Here is a 22,264-nt window from a genome sequence, read left to right on the forward strand (position 1 = left end):
TAAGAACAGTCCTTAGCCGTGGTATATCAGACCGTATACCGCGTTGTGTCTAAGAACAGTCCTTAGCCGTGGTATATCAGACCGTATACCGCGTTGTGTCTAAGAACAGTCCTTAGCCGTGGTATATCAGACCGTATACCGCGTTGTGTCTAAGAACAGTCCTTAGCCGTGGTATATCAGACCGTATACCGCGTTGTGTCTAAGAACAGTCCTTAGCCGTGGTATATCAGACCGTATACCGTGTTGTGTCTAAGAACAGTCCTTAGCCGTGGTATATCAGACCGTATACCGCGTTGTGTCTAAGAACAGTCCTTAGCCGTGGTATATCAGACAGTATACCGCGTTGTGTTGTGTCTAAGAACAGTCCTTAGCCGTGGTATATCAGACAGCATACCGCGTTGTGTTGTGTCTAACAGTCCTTAGCCGTGGTATATCAGACAGTATACCGCGTTGTGTCTAAGAACAGTCCTTAGCCGTGGTATATCAGACCGTATACCGCGTTGTGTCTAACAGTCCTTAGCCGTGGTATATCAGACCACATACCGTGTTGTGTCTAAGAACAGTCCTTAGCCGTGGTATATCAGACAGTATACCGCGTTGTGTCTAAGAACAGTCCTTAGCCGTGGTATATCAGACAGTATACCGCGTTGTGTCTAAGAACAGTCCTTAGCCGTGGTATATCAGACCGTATACCGCGTTGTGTCTAAGAACAGTCCTTAGCCGTGGTATATCAGACAGTATACCGCGTTGTGTATAAGAACAGTCCTTAGCCGTGGTATATCAGACCGTATACCGCGTTGTGTCTAACAGTCCTTAGCCGTGGTATATCAGACCGTATACCGCGTTGTGTCTAAGAACAGTCCTTAGCCGTGGTATATCAGACCGTATACCGCGTTGTGTCTAAGAACAGTCCTTAGCCGTGGTATATCAGACAGTATACCGTGTTGTGTCTAAGAACAGTCCTTAGCCGTGGTATATCAGACCGTATACCGTGTTGTGTCTAAGAACAGTCCTTAGCCGTGGTATATCAGACAGTATACCGCGTTGTGTCTAAGAACAGTCCTTAGCCGTGGTATATCAGACAGTATACCGCGTTGTGTTGTGTCTAAGAACAGTCCTTAGCCGTGGTATATCAGACAGCATACCGCGTTGTGTTGTGTCTAACAGTCCTTAGCCGTGGTATATCAGACAGTATACCGCGTTGTGTCTAAGAACAGTCCTTAGCCGTGGTATATCAGACCGTATACCGCGTTGTGTCTAACAGTCCTTAGCCGTGGTATATCAGACCACATACCGTGTTGTGTCTAAGAACAGTCCTTAGCCGTGGTATATCAGACAGTATACCGCGTTGTGTCTAAGAACAGTCCTTAGCCGTGGTATATCAGACCGTATACCGCGTTGTGTCTAAGAACAGTCCTTAGCCGTGGTATATCAGACAGTATACCGCGTTGTGTATAAGAACAGTCCTTAGCCGTGGTATATCAGACCGTATACCGCGTTGTGTATAAGAACAGTCCTTAGCCGTGGTATATCAGACCGTATACCGCGTTGTGTTGTGTCTAAGAACAGTCCTTAGCCGTGGTATATCAGACCGTATACCGCGTTGTGTCTAAGAACAGTCCTTAGCCGTGGTATATCAGACAGTATACCGCATTGTGTCTAAGAACAGTCCTTAGCCGTGGTATATCAGACCGTATACCGCGTTGTGTCTAAGAACAGTCCTTAGCCGTGGTATATCAGACCGTATACCGCGTTGTGTCTAAGAACAGTCCTTAGCCGTGGTATATCAGACCGTATACCGTGTTGTGTCTAAGAACAGTCCTTAGCCGTGGTATATCAGACCGTATACCGTGTTGTGTCTAACAGTCCTTAGCCGTGGTATATCAGACCGTATACCGTGTTGTGTCTAAGAACAGTCCTTAGCCGTGGTATATCAGACCGTATACCGTGTTGTGTCTAAGAACAGTCCTTAGCCGTGGTATATCAGACAGTATACCGCGTTGTGTCTAAGAACAGTCCTTAGCCGTGGTATATCAGACCGTATACCGCGTTGTGTCTAAGAACAGTCCTTAGCCGTGGTATATCAGACAGTATACCACGTTGTGTCTAAGAACAGTCCTTAGCCGTGGTATATCAGACCGTATACCGCGTTGTGTCTAAGAACAGTCCTTAGCCGTGGTATATCAGACCGTATACCGCGTTGTGTCTAAGAACAGTCCTTAGCCGTGGTATATCAGACCGTATACCGCGTTGTGTCTAAGAACAGTCCTTAGCCGTGGTATATCAGACCGTATACCGTGTTGTGTCTAAGAACAGTCCTTAGCCGTGGTATATCAGACAGTATACCACGTTGTGTCTAAGAACAGTCCTTAGCCGTGGTATATCAGACCGTATACCACGTTGTGTCTAACAGTCCTTAGCCGTGGTATATCAGACCGTATACCGCGTTGTGTTGTGTCTAAGAACAGTCCTTAGCCGTGGTATATCAGACCGTATACAGTGTTGTGTCTAAGAACAGTCCTTAGCCGTGGTATATCAGACCGTATACCGTGTTGCGTTGTGTCTAAGAACAGTCCTTAGCCGTGGTATATCAGACCGTATACCGCATTGTGTCTAACAGTCCTTAGCCGTGGTATATCAGACCGTATACCGCGTTGTGTTATGTCTAAGAACAGTCCTTAGCCGTGGTATATCAGACCGTATACCGCGTTGTGTCTAAGAACAGTCCTTAGCCGTGGTATATCAGACCGTATACCGCGTTGTGTTGTGTCTAAGAACAGTCCTTAGCCGTGGTATATCAGACCGTATACCGTGTTGCGTTGTGTCTAAGAACAGTCCTTAGCCGTGGTATATCAGACCGTATACCGCATTGTGTCTAACAGTCCTTAGCCGTGGTATATCAGACCGTATACCGCGTTGTGTTATGTCTAAGAACAGTCCTTAGCCGTGGTATATCAGACCGTATACCGCGTTGTGTCTAAGAACAGTCCTTAGCCGTGGTATATCAGACCGTATACCGCGTTGTGTTGTGTCTAAGAACAGTCCTTAGCCGTGGTATATCAGACAGTATACCGCGTTGTGTCTAAGAACAGTCCTTAGCCGTGGTATATCAGACCGTATACCGCGTTGTGTCTAAGAACAGTCCTTAGCCGTGGTATATCAGACAGTATACCGCGTTGTGTATAAGAACAGTCCTTAGCCGTGGTATATCAGACCGTATACCGCGTTGTGTTGTGTCTAAGAACAGTCCTTAGCCGGGGTATATCAGACCGTATACCGTGTTGTGTCTAAGAACAGTCCTTAGCCGTGGTATATCAGACCATATACCGCGTTGTGTCTAAGAACAGTCCTTAGCCGTGGTATATCAGACAGTATACCGCGTTGTGTCTAAGAACAGTCCTTAGCCGTGGTATATCAGACAGTATACCGCGTTGCGTTGTGTCTAACAGTCCTTAGCCGTGGTATATCAGACCGTATACCGCGTTGTGTCTAAGAACAGTCCTTAGCCGTGGTATATCAGACCGTATACCGTGTTGTGTCTAAGAACAGTCCTTAGCCGTGGTATATCAGACCGTATACCGCGTTGTGTCTAAGAACAGTCCTTAGCCGTGGTATATCAGACCATATACCGCGTTGTGTCTAAGAACAGTCCTTAGCCGTGGTATATCAGACAGTATACCGCGTTGTGTCTAAGAACAGTCCTTAGCTGTGGTATATCAGACCGTATACCGCGTTGTGTCTAAGAACAGTCCTTAGCCGTGGTATATCAGACCGTATACCGCGTTGTGTCTAACAGTCCTTAGCCGTGGTATATCAGACCGTATACCGCGTTGTGTCTAAGAACAGTCCTTAGCCGTGGTATATCAGACCGTATACCGCGTTGTGTCTAACAGTCCTTAGCCGTGGTATATCAGACAGTATACCACGTTGTGTCTAAGAACAGTCCTTAGCCGTGGTATATCAGACCGTATACCGCGTTGTGTCTAAGAACAGTCCTTAGCCGTGGTATATTAGACAGTATACCGCGTTGTGTCTAAGAACAGTCCTTAGCCGTGGTATATTAGACAGTATACCGCATTGTGTCTAAGAACAGTCCTTAGCCGTGGTATATCAGACCGTATACCGCGTTGTGTCTAAGAACAGTCCTTAGCCGTGGTATATCAGACCGTATACCGCGTTGTGTCTAAGAACAGTCCTTAGCCGTGGTATATCAGACCGTATACCGCGTTGTGTATAAGAACAGTCCTTAGCCGTGGTATATCAGACCGTATACCGTGTTGCGTTGTGTCTAAGAACAGTCCTTAGCCGTGGTATATCAGACAGTATACCGCGTTGTGTTGTGTCTAAGAACAGTCCTTAGCCGTGGTATATCAGACCGTATACCGTGTTGCGTTGTGTCTAAGAACAGTCCTTAGCCGTGGTATATCAGACCGTATACCGCATTGTGTCTAACAGTCCTTAGCCGTGGTATATCAGACCGTATACCGCGTTGTGTTATGTCTAAGAACAGTCCTTAGCCGTGGTATATCAGACCGTATACCGCGTTGTGTCTAAGAACAGTCCTTAGCCGTGGTATATCAGACCGTATACCGCGTTGTGTTGTGTCTAAGAACAGTCCTTAGCCGTGGTATATCAGACAGTATACCGCGTTGTGTCTAAGAACAGTCCTTAGCCGTGGTATATCAGACCGTATACCGCGTTGTGTCTAAGAACAGTCCTTAGCCGTGGTATATCAGACAGTATACCGCGTTGTGTATAAGAACAGTCCTTAGCCGTGGTATATCAGACCGTATACCGCGTTGTGTTGTGTCTAAGAACAGTCCTTAGCCGGGGTATATCAGACCGTATACCGTGTTGTGTCTAAGAACAGTCCTTAGCCGTGGTATATCAGACCATATACCGCGTTGTGTCTAAGAACAGTCCTTAGCCGTGGTATATCAGACAGTATACCGCGTTGTGTCTAAGAACAGTCCTTAGCCGTGGTATATCAGACAGTATACCGCGTTGCGTTGTGTCTAACAGTCCTTAGCCGTGGTATATCAGACCGTATACCGCGTTGTGTCTAAGAACAGTCCTTAGCCGTGGTATATCAGACCGTATACCGTGTTGTGTCTAAGAACAGTCCTTAGCCGTGGTATATCAGACCGTATACCGCGTTGTGTCTAAGAACAGTCCTTAGCCGTGGTATATCAGACCATATACCGCGTTGTGTCTAAGAACAGTCCTTAGCCGTGGTATATCAGACAGTATACCGCGTTGTGTCTAAGAACAGTCCTTAGCTGTGGTATATCAGACCGTATACCGCGTTGTGTCTAAGAACAGTCCTTAGCCGTGGTATATCAGACCGTATACCGCGTTGTGTCTAACAGTCCTTAGCCGTGGTATATCAGACCGTATACCGCGTTGTGTCTAAGAACAGTCCTTAGCCGTGGTATATCAGACCGTATACCGCGTTGTGTCTAACAGTCCTTAGCCGTGGTATATCAGACAGTATACCACGTTGTGTCTAAGAACAGTCCTTAGCCGTGGTATATCAGACCGTATACCGCGTTGTGTCTAAGAACAGTCCTTAGCCGTGGTATATTAGACAGTATACCGCGTTGTGTCTAAGAACAGTCCTTAGCCGTGGTATATTAGACAGTATACCGCATTGTGTCTAAGAACAGTCCTTAGCCGTGGTATATCAGACCGTATACCGCGTTGTGTCTAAGAACAGTCCTTAGCCGTGGTATATCAGACCGTATACCGCGTTGTGTCTAAGAACAGTCCTTAGCCGTGGTATATCAGACCGTATACCGCGTTGTGTATAAGAACAGTCCTTAGCCGTGGTATATCAGACCGTATACCGTGTTGCGTTGTGTCTAAGAACAGTCCTTAGCCGTGGTATATCAGACAGTATACCGCGTTGTGTTGTGTCTAAGAACAGTCCTTAGCCGTGGTATATCAGACCGTATACCGCGTTGTGTCTAAGAACAGTCCTTAGCCGTGGTATATCAGACCGTATACCGCGTTGTGTCTAAGAACAGTCCTTAGCCGTGGTATATCAGACCGTATACCGTGTTGTGTCTAAGAACAGTCCTTAGCCGTGGTATATCAGACCGTATACCGCGTTGTGTCTAACAGTCCTTAGCCGTGGTATATCAGACAGTATACCGTGTTGTGTCTAACAGTCCTTAGCCGTGGTATATCAGACCGTATACCGCGTTGTGTCTAAGAACAGTCCTTAGCCGTGGTATATCAGACCGTATACCGCGTTGTGTCTAAGAACAGTCCTTAGCCGTGGTATATCAGACAGTATACCGCGTTGTGTCTAAGAACAGTCCTTAGCCGTGGTATATCAGACCGTATACCGCGTTGTGTTGTGTCTAAGAACAGTCCTTAGCCGTGGTATATCAGACCGTATACCGTGTTGTGTCTAAGAACAGTCCTTAGCCGTGGTATATCAGACAGTATACCGCGTTGTGCCTAAGAACAGTCCTTAGCCGTGGTATATCAGACCGTATACCACGTTGTGTCTAACAGTCCTTAGCCGTGGTATATCAGACCGTATACCGCGTTGTGTCTAAGAACAGTCCTTAGCCGTGGTATATCAGACCGTATACCGTGTTGTGTCTAACAGTCCTTAGCCGTGGTATATCAGACCGTATACCGCGTTGTGTCTAAGAACAGTCCTTAGCCGTGGTATATCAGACCGTATACCGTGTTGCGTTGTCTAACAGTCCTTAGCCGTGGTATATCAGACAGTATACCACGTTGTGTCTAAGAACAGTCCTTAGCCGTGGTATATCAGACCGTATACCGCGTTGTGTCTAAGAATAGTCCTTAGCCGTGGTATATCAGACCGTATACCGCGGTGTGTCTAACAGTCCTTAGCCGTGGTATATCAGACAGTATACCGCGTTGTGTCTAAGAACAGTCCTTAGCCGTGGTATATCAGACCGTATACCGCGTTGTGTCTAAGAACAGTCCTTAGCCGTGGTATATCAGACCGTATACCGCGTTGTGTCTAAGAACAGTCCTTAGCCGGGGTATATCAGACCGTATACCGCGTTGTGTCTAAGAACAGTCCTTAGCCGTGGTATATCAGACCGTATACCGCGTTGTGTCTAAGAACAGTCCTTAGCCGTGGTATATCAGACAGTATACCACGTTGTGTCTAAGAACAGTCCTTAGCCGTGGTATATCAGACAGTATACCGCGTTGTGTCTAAGAACAGTCCTTAGCCGTGGTATATCAGACCGTATACCACGTTGTGTCTAAGAACAGTCCTTAGCCGTGGTATATCAGACCGTATACCGCGTTGCGTTGTGTCTAAGAACAGTCCTTAGCCGTGGTATATCAGACCGTATACCGCGTTGTGTCTAAGAACAGTCCTTAGCCGTGGTATATCAGACCGTATACCGCGTTGTGTCTAAGAACAGTCCTTAGCCGTGGTATATCAGACCGTATACCGCGTTGTGTCTAAGAACAGTCCTTAGCCGTGGTATATCAGACCGTATACCGTGTTGTGTCTAAGAACAGTCCTTAGCCGTGGTATATCAGACAGTATACCGCGTTGTGTCTAAGAACAGTCCTTAGCCGTGGTATATCAGACCGTATACCGCGTTGTGTCTAAGAACAGTCCTTAGCCGTGGTATATCAGACCGTATACCGCGTTGTGTCTAAGAACAGTCCTTAGCCGTGGTATATCAGACCGTATACCGCATTGTGTCTAAGAACAGTCCTTAGCCGTGGTATATCAGACAGTATACCGCGTTGTGTCTAACAGTCCTTAGCCGTGGTATATCAGACAGTATACCGCGTTGTGTCTAAGAACAGTCCTTAGCCGTGGTATATCAGACCATATACCGCGTTGTGTCTAACAGTCCTTAGCCGTGGTATATCAGACAGTATACCGTGTTGTGTCTAAGAACAGTCCATAGCCGTGGTATATCAGACAGTATACCACGTTGTGTCTAACAGTCCTTAGCCGTGGTATATCAGACAGTATACCGCGTTGTGTCTAAGAACAGTCCTTAGCCGTGGTATATCAGACCGTATACCGCGTTGTGTCTAACAGTCCTTAGCCGTGGTATATCAGACCGTATACCACGTTGTGTCTAAGAACAGTCCTTAGCCGTGGTATATCAGACCGTATACCGTGTTGTGTCTAAGAACAGTCCTTAGCCGTGGTATATCAGACCGTATACCGCGTTGTGTCTAACAGTCCTTAGTTGTGGTATATCAGACAGTATACCACGTTGTGTCTAACAGTCCTTAGCCGTGGTATATCAGACCGTATACCGCGTTGTGTCTAAGAACAGTCCTTAGCCGTGGTATATCAGACCGTATACCGCGTTGTGTCTAAGAACAGTCCTTAGCCGTGGTATATCAGACCGTATACCGCGTTGTGTCTAACAGTCCTTAGCCGTGGTATATCAGACCGTCCACCGCGTTGCGTTGTCTAAGAACAGTCCTTAGCCGTGGTATATCAGACCGTATACCGCGTTGCGTTGTCTAAGAACAGTCCTTAGCCGTGGTATATCAGACCGTATACCGCGTTGCGTTGTCTAAGAACAGTCCTTAGCCGTGGTATATCAGACCGTATACCGCGTTGCGTTGTCTAAGAACAGTCCTTAGCCATGGTATATCAGACCGTATACCACGTTGTGTCTAACAGTCCTTAGCCGTGGTATATCAGACCGTATACCGCATTGTGTCTAAGAACAGTCCTTAGCCGTGGTATATCAGACCGCATACCGCGTTGCGTTGTCTAAGAACAGTCCTTAGCCGTGGTATATTGGCCATATACCACACCCCCTCGTGCCTTATTGCTTAAATATACCACAAACCCCTGAGATCCTTTATAAATGATTATGCAGTCATCTTTGCTGCTTTGCAAACATCCTTAACACAAATACTGACCTATATTGTATGTAAATTTTACAATTATATCATTTTATGCTAGTAGAATAGCTCAGAGAAAGAGATTTTGTTTAACAAGTAATAAAATAAAGAAGATAGGAGGAGGATTTAAAAAAGTATTTCACCTTTATTTAACTAGACAAGTCAGTTAAGTTAAGAACAAATTCTTATTTACAATGATGGCCTACCGGGACACAGTGGGTTACCTGCCTTGTTCAGGGGCAGAACGAAAGATTTGTACCTTGACAGCTCGGGGATTCGATCTTGGAACCTTTCGGTTACTAATCCAACGCTCTAACCACTAGGCTGCCTGCCTCTAACCACTATGCTACCTGCCTCCCCCTCTAACCACTAGGCTACCTGCCTCTAACCACTAGGCCACGTTGCAGTACCCCCTCTAACCACAAGGCTACCTGCCTCTAACCACAAGGCTACCTGCCTCTAACCACAAGGCTACCTGCCTCTAACCACTAGGCTACCTGCCTCTAACCACTAGGCTACCTGCCACTAACCACTAGGCTACCTGCAGTACCCCGTCTAACCACTAGGCTACCTGCCTCTAACCACTAGGCTACCTGCCTCTAACCACTAGGCTACCTGCCACTAACCACTAGGCTACCTGCCACTAACCACTAGGCTACCTGCAGTACCCCGTCTAACCACTAGGCTACCTGCCTCTAACCACTAGGCTACCTGCCTCTAACCACTAGGCTACCTGCCTCTAACCACTAGGCTACCTGCCTCTAACCACTAGGCTACCTGCCTCTAACCACTAGGCTACCTGCCTCTAACCACTAGGCTACCTGCCTCTAACCACTAGGCTACCTGCCTCTAACCACTAGGCTACCTGCCTCTAACCACTAGGCTACCTGCCTCTAACCACTAGGCTACCTGCCTCTAACCACTAGGCTACCTGCCTCTAACCACTAGGCTACCTGCCTCTAACCACTAGGCTACCTGCCTCTAACCACTAGGCTACCTGCCTCTAACCACTAGGCTACCTGCCTCTAACCACTAGGCTACCTGCCTCTAACCACTAGGCTACCTGCAGTACCCCGTCTAACCACTAGGCTACCTGCCTCTAACCACTAGGCTACCTGCCACTAACCACTAGGCTACCTGCCACTAACCACTAGGCTACCTGCCACTAACCACTAGGCTACCTGCCACTAACCACTAGGCTACCTGCAGTACCCCGTCTAACCACTAGGCTACCTGCCTCTAACCACTAGGCTACCTGCCTCTAACCACTAGGCTACCTGCCTCTAACCACTAGGCTACCTGCCTCTAACCACTAGGCTACCTGCCTCTAACCACTAGGCTACCTGCCTCTAACCACTAGGCTACCTGCCTCTAACCACTAGGCTACCTGCCTCTAACCACTAGGCTACCTGCCTCTAACCACTAGGCTACCTGCCTCTAACCACTAGGCTACCTGCCTCTAACCACTAGGCTACCTGCCTCTAACCACTAGGCTACCTGCCTCTAACCACTAGGCTACCTGCCTCTAACCACTAGGCTACCTGCCTCTAACCACTAGGCTACCTGCCTCTAACCACTAGGCTACCTGCCTCTAACCACTAGGCTACCTGCCTCTAACCACTAGGCTACCTGCCACTAACCACTAGGCTACCTGCCACTAACCACTAGCCTACCTGCCACTAACCACTAGCCTACCTGCCTCTAACCACTAGGCTACCTGCCACTAACCACTAGGCTACCTGCCTCTAACCACTAGGCTACCTGCAGTACCCCGTCTAACCACTAGGCTACCTGCCTCTAACCACTAGGCTACCTGCCTCTAACCACTAGGCTACCTGCCTCTAACCACTAGGCTACCTGCCTCTAACCACTAGGCTACCTGCCTCTAACCACTAGGCTACCTGCCTCTAACCACTAGGCTACCTGCCTCTAACCACTAGGCTACCTGCCTCTAACCACTAGGCTACCTGCCTCTAACCACTAGGCTACCTGCCTCTAACCACTAGGCTACCTGCCTCTAACCACTAGGCTACCTGCAGTACACACTCTAACCACTAGGCTACCTGCCTCTAACCACTAGGCTACCTGCAGTTCCCCCTCTAACCACTAGGTTACCTGCAGTACCTCCTCTAACCACTAGGCTACCTGCAGTACCCCCTCTAACCACTAGGCTACCTGCAGTACCCCCTCTAACCACTAGACTACCTGCAGTACCCCCTCTAACCACTAGACTACCTGCAGTACACCCTCTAACCACTAGGCTACCTGCCTCTAACCACTAGGCTACCTGCAGTACCCCCTCTAACCACTAGGTTACCTGCAGTACCCCCTCTAACCACTAGGCTACCTGCAGTACCCCCTCTAACCACTAGGCTACCTGCAGTACCCCCTCTAACCACTAGGTTACCTGCAGTACCCCCTCTAACCACTAGGCTACCTGCAGTACCCCCTCTAACCACTAGGCTACCTGCAGTACCCCCTCTAACCACTAGGCTACCTGCAGTACCCCCTCTAACCACTAGGTTACCTGCAGTACCCCCTCTAACCACTAGGCTACCTGCCTCTAACCACTAGGCTACCTGCAGTACCCCCTCTAACCACTAGGCTACCTGCAGTACCCCCTCTAACCACTAGGCTACCTGCAGTACACCCTCTAACCACTAGGCTACCTGCAGTACCCCCTCTAACCACTAGGCTACCTGCCTCCCCCCTCTAACCACTAGACTACCTGCAGTACCCCCTCTAACCACTAGGCTACCTGCAGTACCCCCTCTAACCACTAGGCTACCTGCAGTACCCCCTCTAACCACTAGGCTACCTGCAGTACCCCCTCTAACCACTAGGCTACCTGCAGTACCCCCTCTAACCACTAGGCTACCTGCCTCTAACCACTAGGTTACCTGCAGTACCTCCTCTAACCACTAGGCTACCTGCAGTACCCCGTCTAACCACTAGGCTACCTGCCTCTAACCACTAGGCTACCTGCCTCTAACCACTAGGCTACCTGCCTCTAACCACTAGGCTACCTGCCTCTAACCACTAGGCTACCTGCCTCTAACCACTAGGCTACCTGCCTCTAACCACTAGGCTACCTGCCTCTAACCACTAGGCTACCTGCCTCTAACCACTAGGCTACCTGCCTCTAACCACTAGGCTACCTGCCTCTAACCACTAGGCTACCTGCCTCTAACCACTAGGCTACCTGCAGTACACACTCTAACCACTAGGCTACCTGCCTCTAACCACTAGGCTACCTGCAGTTCCCCCTCTAACCACTAGGTTACCTGCAGTACCTCCTCTAACCACTAGGCTACCTGCAGTACCCCCTCTAACCACTAGGCTACCTGCAGTTCCCCCTCTAACCACTAGGTTACCTGCAGTACCCCCTCTAACCACTAGGCTACCTGCAGTACCCCCTCTAACCACTAGGCTACCTGCAGTACCCCCTCTAACCACTAGGCTACCTGCAGTACCCCCTCTAACCACTAGGTTACCTGCAGTACCCCCTCTAACCACTAGGCTACCTGCAGTACCCCCTCTAACCACTAGGCTACCTGCAGTACCCCCTCTAACCACTAGACTACCTGCAGTACCCCCTCTAACCACTAGGCTACCTGCAGTACCCCCTCTAACCACTAGGCTACCTGCAGTACCCCCTCTAACCACTAGACTACCTGCAGTACCCCCTCTAACCACTAGGCTACCTGCAGTACCCCCTCTAACCACTAGGCTACCTGCCTCTAACCACTAGGCTACCTGCAGTTCCCCCTCTAACCACTAGGTTACCTGCAGTACCTCCTCTAACCACTAGGCTACCTGCAGTACCCCCTCTAACCACTAGGCTACCTGCAGTACCCCCTCTAACCACTAGACTACCTGCAGTACCCCCTCTAACCACTAGACTACCTGCAGTACCCCCTCTAACCACTAGACTACCTGCAGTACCCCCTCTAACCACTAGACTACCTGCAGTACCCCCTCTAACCACTAGGCTACCTGCAGTACCCCCTCTAACCACTAGGCTACCTGCAGTACCCCCTCTAACCACTAGGCTACCTGCAGTACCCCCTCTAACCACTAGACTACCTGCAGTACCCCCTCTAACCACTAGGCTACCTGCAGTACCCCCTCTAACCACTAGGCTACCTGCAGTACCCCCTCTAACCACTAGGCTACCTGCAGTACCCCCTCTAACCACTAGACTACCTGCAGTACCCCCTCTAACCACTAGGCTACCTGCAGTACCCCCTCTAACCACTAGGCTACCTGCAGTACCCCCTCTAACCACTAGACTACCTGCAGTACCCCCTCTAACCACTAGGCTACCTGCAGTACCCCCTCTAACCACTAGGCTACCTGCCTCTAACCACTAGGATACCTGCAGTACCCCCTCTAACCACTAGGTTACCTGCAGTACCCCCTCTAACCACTAGGTTACCTGCAGTACCTCCTCTAACCACTAGGCTACCTGCCTCTAACCACTAGGATACCTGCAGTACCCCCTCTAACCACTAGGCTACGCTGCCTCTAACCACTAGGCTACGCTGCCTCTAACCACTAGGCTACGCTGCCTCTAACCACTAGGCTACGCTGCCTCTAACCACTAGGCTACGCTGCCTCTAACCACTAGGCTACGCTGCCTCTAACCACTAGGCTACGCTGCCGCCCCCATTATGATGTGTGCTTGGGGTTGTTGTCTTGATGGAAGATCTACTTGGGGCCCATTTTCAGACAACCATGTTTTTGGCTAAAATGTCCGGGTACTTGGTAAAGTTCATGATGCTGTTGACCTTAACAAGGACCCCAGGACCAGTGGAAGCAAAATAGTCCCATAACATATATGATCCACCACCATATTTTACCATAACATCAATGATCCACCACCATATTTTACCATAACATCAATGATCCACCACCATAGTTCACCATAACATCAATGATCCACCACCATATTTTACCATAACATCAATGATCCACCACCATATTTTACCATAACATCAATGATCCACCACCATATTTTACCATAACATCAATGATCCACCACCATATTTTACCATAACATCAATGATCCACCACCATATTTTACCATAACATCAATGATCCACCACCATATTTTACCATAACATCAATGATCCACCACCATATTTTACCATAACATCAATGATCCACCACCATATTTTACCATAACATCAATGATCCACCACCATATTTTACCATAACATCAATGATCCACCACCATATTTTACCATAACATCAATGATCCACCACCATATTTTACCATAACATTAATGATCCACTACCATATTTCACCATAACATCAATGATCCACCACCATATTTTACAGTAGGTATGAGGTACTTTTCTACATAAATTTCCTTTTTTTCAACGGCAAACTCACCACTAGTGTTCGTGGCCAAAGAGCTCTATTTCCAAGTCATCTGACCACAGCACCACCGGGAGTTTGCGAAGAAGCCACTGTGACATTACAGACCAATCAAATTTAATCTCTTGGCATTTCCAACCCCTTCATTATCTCAGCCAATCATGGCTAGCCAGGAGGAAGAAGGACACAGTGAGCAGGGGGTTCTGGGCTGTCTGTGTACGAATCCCATCTAATACAGCTGCACGGTAGCTACCGCTTCCACTGCCCCAAAACCTTCAATAATTCACAGTGCTACATTCACTCACACACACACACACCCCTACACACACACACACACACACACACACACCCACACACACCACTACACACACACACACCCCTACACACACCCCTACACACACACACACACACACACACACACACACACAGTAAAGCATCACTCCATCTCCAATCTTTAAAAGGTAGTATCTGATCTCTCCTCTCAATGCGTCAGGTATGACGCATGACATTACACGATCCCAACTGGGCTCTCTCTCCTGTTTCTATACCATCTCTGACGTCACTCTGCCTTTTGATTTCAGCACCTCTCTACTGCTTTACTAACACAACAACTAATGGAGTCCTGGGCTGAATTCATATCACACGGAGTGTAAGAATGAGTGCAGGGAACGGTTGGGGGGGATGATATTGAGTGATGGTTCTCTCTGTATTGAATTATGGGAGCTCCTGCCAATGAAACAACTACATTATTGAAGGAAAAGTCCATGAAATAATCATTTGTTTCTGATATGGAATGGGATTATAGCAATTATATCAGAAACTACTCTGTAGTGCAGGGCATTAATACACACCAGACATCCATCTAGCCTTCCCACAGCTGCATTTCACTATCACGTTATATTTACTGGAGTGGATGGTGGAGAGTAGATTTAGTGGAGACCAATGTTACATTTAGTAGAGTGGACTAAGAGATTATAAATATTATATTTAGTAGAGTGGACTAAGAGATTATCAATGTTAAATTTAGTAGAGTGGACTAAGAGATTATCAATATTATATTTAGTAGAGTGGACTAAGAGATTATAAATATTATATTTAGTAGAGTGGACTAAGAGATTATCAATATTATATTTAGTAGAGTGGACTAAGAGATTATCAATGTTAAATTTAGTAGAGTGGACTAAGAGATTATCAATATTATATTTAGTAGAGTGGACTAAGAGATTATCAATATTATATTTAGTAGAGTGGACTAAGAGATTATCAATATTATATTTAGTAGAGTGGACTAAGAGATTATCAATGTAAATTTAGTAGAGTGGACTAACAGAGAATCAATGTAATACAGTTAAAATGACTGGGGCACGTACCACAAAACATCTCAGAGAAGGAGTACTGATCTAGAATCAGTTTAGCTTCATTTTTATATATTTATTTATTTCACCTTTATTTAACCAGGTAGGCTAGCTGAGAACAAGTTCTCATTTACAACTGCGACCTGGACAAGATAAAGCAAAGCAGTGCGACACAAACAACAACACAGAGTTACACATGGAATAAACAAACGTACAGTATATAACACAATAGAAAAATCTATATACAGTGTGTGCAAATGGAGTAAGGAGGTAAGGAAATAAATAGGCCAATAGTGGCGAAGTAATTACAATTTTGCAATTAAGACTTGAGTGATAGATGTGCAGATGAGGATGTGCAAGTAGTGATACTGGTGTGGGGGGTATTGTGATGTCATTATGGGGTATTGTGATGTCATTATGGGGTATTGTGATGTCATTATAGTGATACTGGGGTGCAAAAGAACAAAAAAAACAAAAAACAGTATGGGGACGGGGTAGTTGGATGGGCTATTTACAGATGGGCTGTGTACCGCTGCAGCGATTGGTAAGCTACTCTGACAGCCAACGCTTGAAGTTAGTGAGGGAGATATGAGTCTCTAACTTCAGTGATTTTTGCAATTCGTTCCAGTCATTGGCAGCAGAGAACTGGAAGGAAAGGCGGCCAAAGGAGGAATTGGCTTTGGGGATGACCAGTGAGATATACCTGCTGAAGTGCGTGCTACGAGTGGGTGCTGCTATGGTGACCAGTGAACTGAGATACGGCAGAGCTTTACCTAGCATAGACTTATAGATGACCTGGAGCCAGTGGGTTTGGCGGCGAATATGTAGCGAGGGCCAGCCGACTAGAGCATACAGGTCACAACGGCGGGTAGTATATGGGGCTTTGGTGGCAAAACAGATGGCACTGTGATAGACTGCATCCAATTTGCTGAGTAGAGTGTTGGAGGATATTTTGTAAATGACATCGCCGAAGTCGAGGATCGGCAGGATAGTCAGTTCTACGAGGGTAAGTTTGGCAGCATGAGTGAAGGATGCTTTGTTGTGAAATAGGAGGACAATTCTAGATTTGATTTTGGATTGGAGATGTTTAATGTGAGTCTGGAAGGAGAGTTTACAGTCTAACCAGACACCTAGGTATTTGTAGTTGTCCACATATTCTAAGTCAGAACCATCCAGAGTAGTGATGATAGACGGGCGGGCAGGTGCGGGCAACGATCGGTTGAAGAGAATAAATTTATTTATTCTAGCGTTTAAAATCAGTTGGAGGCCACGGAAGGAGAGTTGTATGGCATTGAAGCTCGTTTGGAGGTTTGTTAACACCGTGTCCAAAGAAGGGCCAGAAGTATACAGAATGGTGTCGTCTACGTAGAGGTGGATCAGAGAATCACCAGCAGCAAGAGCGACATCATTGATGTATACAGAGAAAAGAGTCGGTCCAAGAATTGAACCCTGTGGCACCCCCATAGAGACTGCCAGAGGCCCGGACAACAGACCCTCCGATTTGACACACTGCACTCTGTCTGAGAAGTAGTTGGTGAACCAGGCGAGGCAGTCATTTGAGAAACCAAGGCTGTTGAGTCTGCCGATAAGAATACGGTGATTGACACAGTCGAAAGCCGTGGCCAGGTCGATGAAGACGGCTGCACAGTAATGTCTATTATCGATGGTGGTTATGATATCGTTTAGGACCTTGAGCGTGGCTGAGGTGCACCCGTGACCGGCTCGGAAACAGGATTGGCATAGTGGAGAAGGTACGGTGGGATTCGAGATGGTCGATGATCTGTTTGTTCACTTGGCTTTCAAAGACTTTAATAGTAATGGTGTCATGAAAAAGTAATGAACAGTTAGTAATGAATCAGATTGTATGGACAGGTCCTAGATCAGATTGTATGAACAGGTCCTAGATCAGATTGTATTGGGCAGGTCCTAGATCAGATTGTATTGGGCAGGTCCTAGATCAGATTGTATGAACAGGTCCTAGATCAGATTGTATTGGGCAGGTCCTAGATCAGATTGTATTGGGCAGGTCCTAGATCAGATTGTATGAACAGGTCCTAGATCAGATTGTATTGGGCAGGTCCTAGATCAGATTGTATGAACAGGTCCTAGATCAGATTGTATTGGGCAGGTCCTAGATCAGATTGTATTGGGCAGGTCCTAGATCAGATTGTATGAACAGGTCCTAGATCAGATTGTATTGGGCAGGTCCTAGATCAGATTGTATGGACAGGTCCTAGATCAGATTGTATGAACAGGTCCTAGATCAGATTATATGGACAGGTCCTAGATCACCACTAGTCTGAGACACTTTGTGGTGACGGGCCCCGTTTCTCCTGGGTCATGATTCAGGGGAATAATGATCTGGGAAAAGGGTTTGTCTGAATATAGGACTCACTATAGAACTGAGGGGTCTGAATATAGGGAACACTATAGAACAGAGGGGTCTGAATATAGGACACACTATAGAACAGAGGGGTCTGATTATAGGACTCACTATAGAACAGAGGGGTCTGAATATAGGACACACTATAGAACAGAAGGGTCTGATTATAGGACTCACTATAGAACAGAGGGGTCTGAATATAGGGGGCACTATAGAACAGAGGGGTCTGATTATAGGGGACACTATAGAACAGAGGGGTCTGAATATAGGGGGCACTATAGAACAGAGGGGTCTGAATATAGGGGACACTATAGAACAGAGGGGTCTGAATATAGGGGGCACTATAGAACAGAGGGGTCTGATTATAGGACTCACTATAGAACAGAGGGGTCTGAATATAGGGAACACTATAGAACAGAGGGGTCTGAATATAGGGGACACTATAGAACAGAGGGGTCTGAATATAGGGGGCACTATAGAACAGAGGGGTCTGAATATAGGGGACACTATAGAACAGAGGGGTCTGAATATAGGGGGCACTATAGAACAGAGGTGTCTGATTATAGGACTCACTATAGAACAGAGGGGTCTGAATATAGGGAACACTATAGAACAGAGGGGTCTGAATATAGGGGACACTATAGAACAGAGGGGTCTGAATATAGGGGACACTATAGAACAGAGGGGTCTGAATATAGGGGGCACTATAGAACAGAGGGGTCTGAATATAGGGGACACTATAGAACCGAGGGGTCTGATTATAGGGGACACTATAGAACAGAGGGGTCTGAATATAGGGGGCACTATAGAACAGAGGGGTCTGAATATAGGGGACACTATAGAACAGAGGGGTCTGAATATAGGGGACACTATAGAACAGAGGGGTCTGAATATAGGGGGAACTACAGAACAGAGGGGTCTGAATATAGGACTCACTATAGAACAGAGGGGTCTGATTATAGGGGGCACTATAGAACAGAGGGGTCTGAATATAGGGGACACTATAGAACAGAGGGGTCTGATTATAGGGGACACTATAGAACAGAGGGGTCTGATTATAGGGGGCACTATAGAACAGAGGGGTCTGAATATAGGGGGCACTATAGAACAGAGGGGTCTGAATATAGGGGACACTATAGAACAGAGGGGTCTGAATATAGGGGACACTATAGAACAGAGGGGTCTGAATATAGGGGGAACTACAGAACAGAGGGGTCTGAATATAGGACTCACTATAGAACAGAGGGGTCTGATTATAGGGGGCACTATAGAACAGAGGGGTCTGAATATAGGGGACACTATAGAACAGAGGGGTCTGATTATAGGGGACACTATAGAACAGAGGGGTCTGATTATAGGGGGCACTATAGAACAGAGGGGTCTGAATATAGGGGACACTATAGAACAGAGGGGTCTGAATATAGGGGGAACTACAGAACAGAGGGGTCTGAATATAGGACTCACTATAGAACAGAGGGGTCTGATTATAGGGGGCACTATAGAACAGAGGGGTCTGAATATAGGGGACACTATAGAACAGAGGGGTCTGATTATAGGGGACACTATAGAACAGAGGGGTCTGATTATAGGGGGCACTATAGAACAGAGGGGTCTGATTATAGGGGGAACTATAGAACAGAGGGGTCTGATTATAGGGGGAACTATAGAACAGAGGGGTCTGATTATAGGGGACACTATAGAACAGAGGGGTCTGATTATAGGGGACACTATAGAACAGAGGGGTCTGATTATAGGGGGAACTATAGAACAGAGGGGTCTGATTATAGGGAACACTATAGAACAGAGGGGTCTGATTATAGGGGACACTATAGAACAGAGGGGTCTGATTATAGGGGGAACTATAGAACAGAGGGGTCTGATTATAGGGGGCACTATAGAACAGAGGGGTCTGATTATAGGGAACACTATAGAACAGAGGGGTCTGATTATAGTGGGAACTATAGAACAGAGGGGTCTGATTATAGGGAACACTATAGAACAGAGGGGTCTGATTATAGGGGGCACTATAGAACAGAGGGGTCTGAATATAGGGGACACTATAGAACAGAGGGGTCTGATTATAGTGGGAACTATAGAACAGAGGGGTCTGATTATAGGGAACACTATAGAACAGAGGGGTCTGATTATAGGGGGAACTATAGAACAGAGGGGTCTGATTATAGGGGGCACTATAGAACAGAGGTGTCTGATTATAGTGGGAACTATAGAACAGAGGGGTCTGATTATAGGGAACACTATAGAACAGAGGGGTCTGATTATAGGGGGAACTATAGAACAGAGGGGTCTGATTATAGGGGGCACTATAGAACAGAGGGGTCTGATTATAGGGGGAACTATAGAACAGAGGGGTCTGATTATAGGGGACACTATAGAACAGAGGGGTCTGATTATAGGGGACACTATAGAACAGAGGGGTCTGATTATAGGGGGAACTATAGAACAGAGGGGTCTGATTATAGGGAACACTATAGAACAGAGGGGTCTGATTATAGGGGACACTATAGAACAGAGGGGTCTGATTATAGGGGGAACTATAGAACAGAGGGGTCTGATTATAGGGGGCACTATAGAACAGAGGGGTCTGATTATAGGGAACACTATAGAACAGAGGGGTCTGATTATAGTGGGAACTATAGAACAGAGGGGTCTGATTATAGGGAACACTATAGAACAGAGGGGTCTGATTATAGGGGGCACTATAGAACAGAGGGGTCTGAATATAGGGGACACTATAGAACAGAGGGGTCTGATTATAGTGGGAACTATAGAACAGAGGGGTCTGATTATAGGGAACACTATAGAACAGAGGGGTCTGATTATAGGGGGAACTATAGAACAGAGGGGTCTGATTATAGGGGGCACTATAGAACAGAGGTGTCTGATTATAGTGGGAACTATAGAACAGAGGGGTCTGATTATAGGGAACACTATAGAACAGAGGGGTCTGATTATAGGGGGAACTATAGAACAGAGGGGTCTGATTATAGGGGGCACTATAGAACAGAGGTAGTGGTGTGTGTGTTCCTCACCACATCCTTCCTGTAGAGGACCTCTAGTATGTTACTCAGTAGTTGACAGCAGGCCTCCAGCTCCTCCTGGTTCTCCAGATGAAACTTCAGCTGTTCTGTCATCAGAGGAAGCAGGATCTCCCGGCAGTCTGCAGGAAACACACAGTACCAATCAATACACCCCTCCATCTACACACAGTACCAATCAATATACCCATCAATCAATATGCCCCTCCATCTACACACAGTACCAATCAATATTGCAATATACCCATCAATCAATATACCCCTCCATCTACACACAGTACCAATCAATATACCCCTCCATCTACACACAGTACCAATCAATATACCCATCAATCAATATACCCATCCATCTACACACAGTACCAATCAATATGCCCCTCCATCTACACACAGTACCAATCAATATACCCATCAATCAATATACCCCTCCATCTACACACAGTACCAATCAATATACCCATCAATCAATATGCCCCTCCATCTACACACAGTACCAATCAATATACCCATCCATCTACACACAGTACCAATCAATATGCCCCTCCATCTACACACAGTACCAATCAATATACCCCTCAATCAATATACCCCTCCATCTACACACAGTACCAATCAATATACCCCTCCATCTACACACAGTACCAATAAATATACCCATCAATCAATACCCCTCCATCTACACACAGTACCAATCAATATACCCATCAATCAATATGCCCCTCCATCTACACACAGTACCAATCAATATACCCATCCATCTACACACAGTACCAATCAATATACCCATCAATCAATATGCCCCTCCATCTACACACAGTACCAATCAATATGCCCCTCCATCTACACACAGTACCAATCAATATACCCATCAATCAATATGCCCCTCCATCTACACACAGTACCAATCCATATACCCCTCCATCTACACACAGTACCAATCCATATAGCAATATACCCAATCAATCCACCCACCCACCCATCCATCCATCCATCCACCCATCCATCTACCCACCCATCCATCCACCCATCCATCTACCCACCCATCCATCTACCCATCCATCCATCTACCCATCCATCTACCCATCCATCCATCTACCCATCCATCTACCCATCCATCCATCTACCCATCCATCCATCTACCCACCCATCCATCTACCCACCCATCCATCTACCCACCCATCCATCCATCTACCCATCCACC

At 46.9% G+C, this 22,264-nt stretch overlaps 1 protein-coding gene across 1 annotated transcript in view; it reads right to left on the reverse strand.

The window, feature by feature from the left end:
• Positions 1-22,264, reverse strand: part of LOC129843263 (dedicator of cytokinesis protein 1-like) — a 278,497-nt gene that overhangs the window by 158,965 nt on the left and 97,268 nt on the right. The window contains exon 13 of the mRNA XM_055911883.1: positions 21,058-21,185. Coding sequence (XP_055767858.1) covers positions 21,058-21,185 — 128 coding nt within the window. The remainder of the gene's footprint in view (positions 1-21,057; positions 21,186-22,264) is intronic.

The sequence above is a fragment of the Salvelinus fontinalis genome, unplaced genomic scaffold (genome assembly GCF_029448725.1).
Source record: "Salvelinus fontinalis isolate EN_2023a unplaced genomic scaffold, ASM2944872v1 scaffold_0101, whole genome shotgun sequence".
NCBI lineage: Eukaryota > Metazoa > Chordata > Actinopteri > Salmoniformes > Salmonidae > Salvelinus > Salvelinus fontinalis.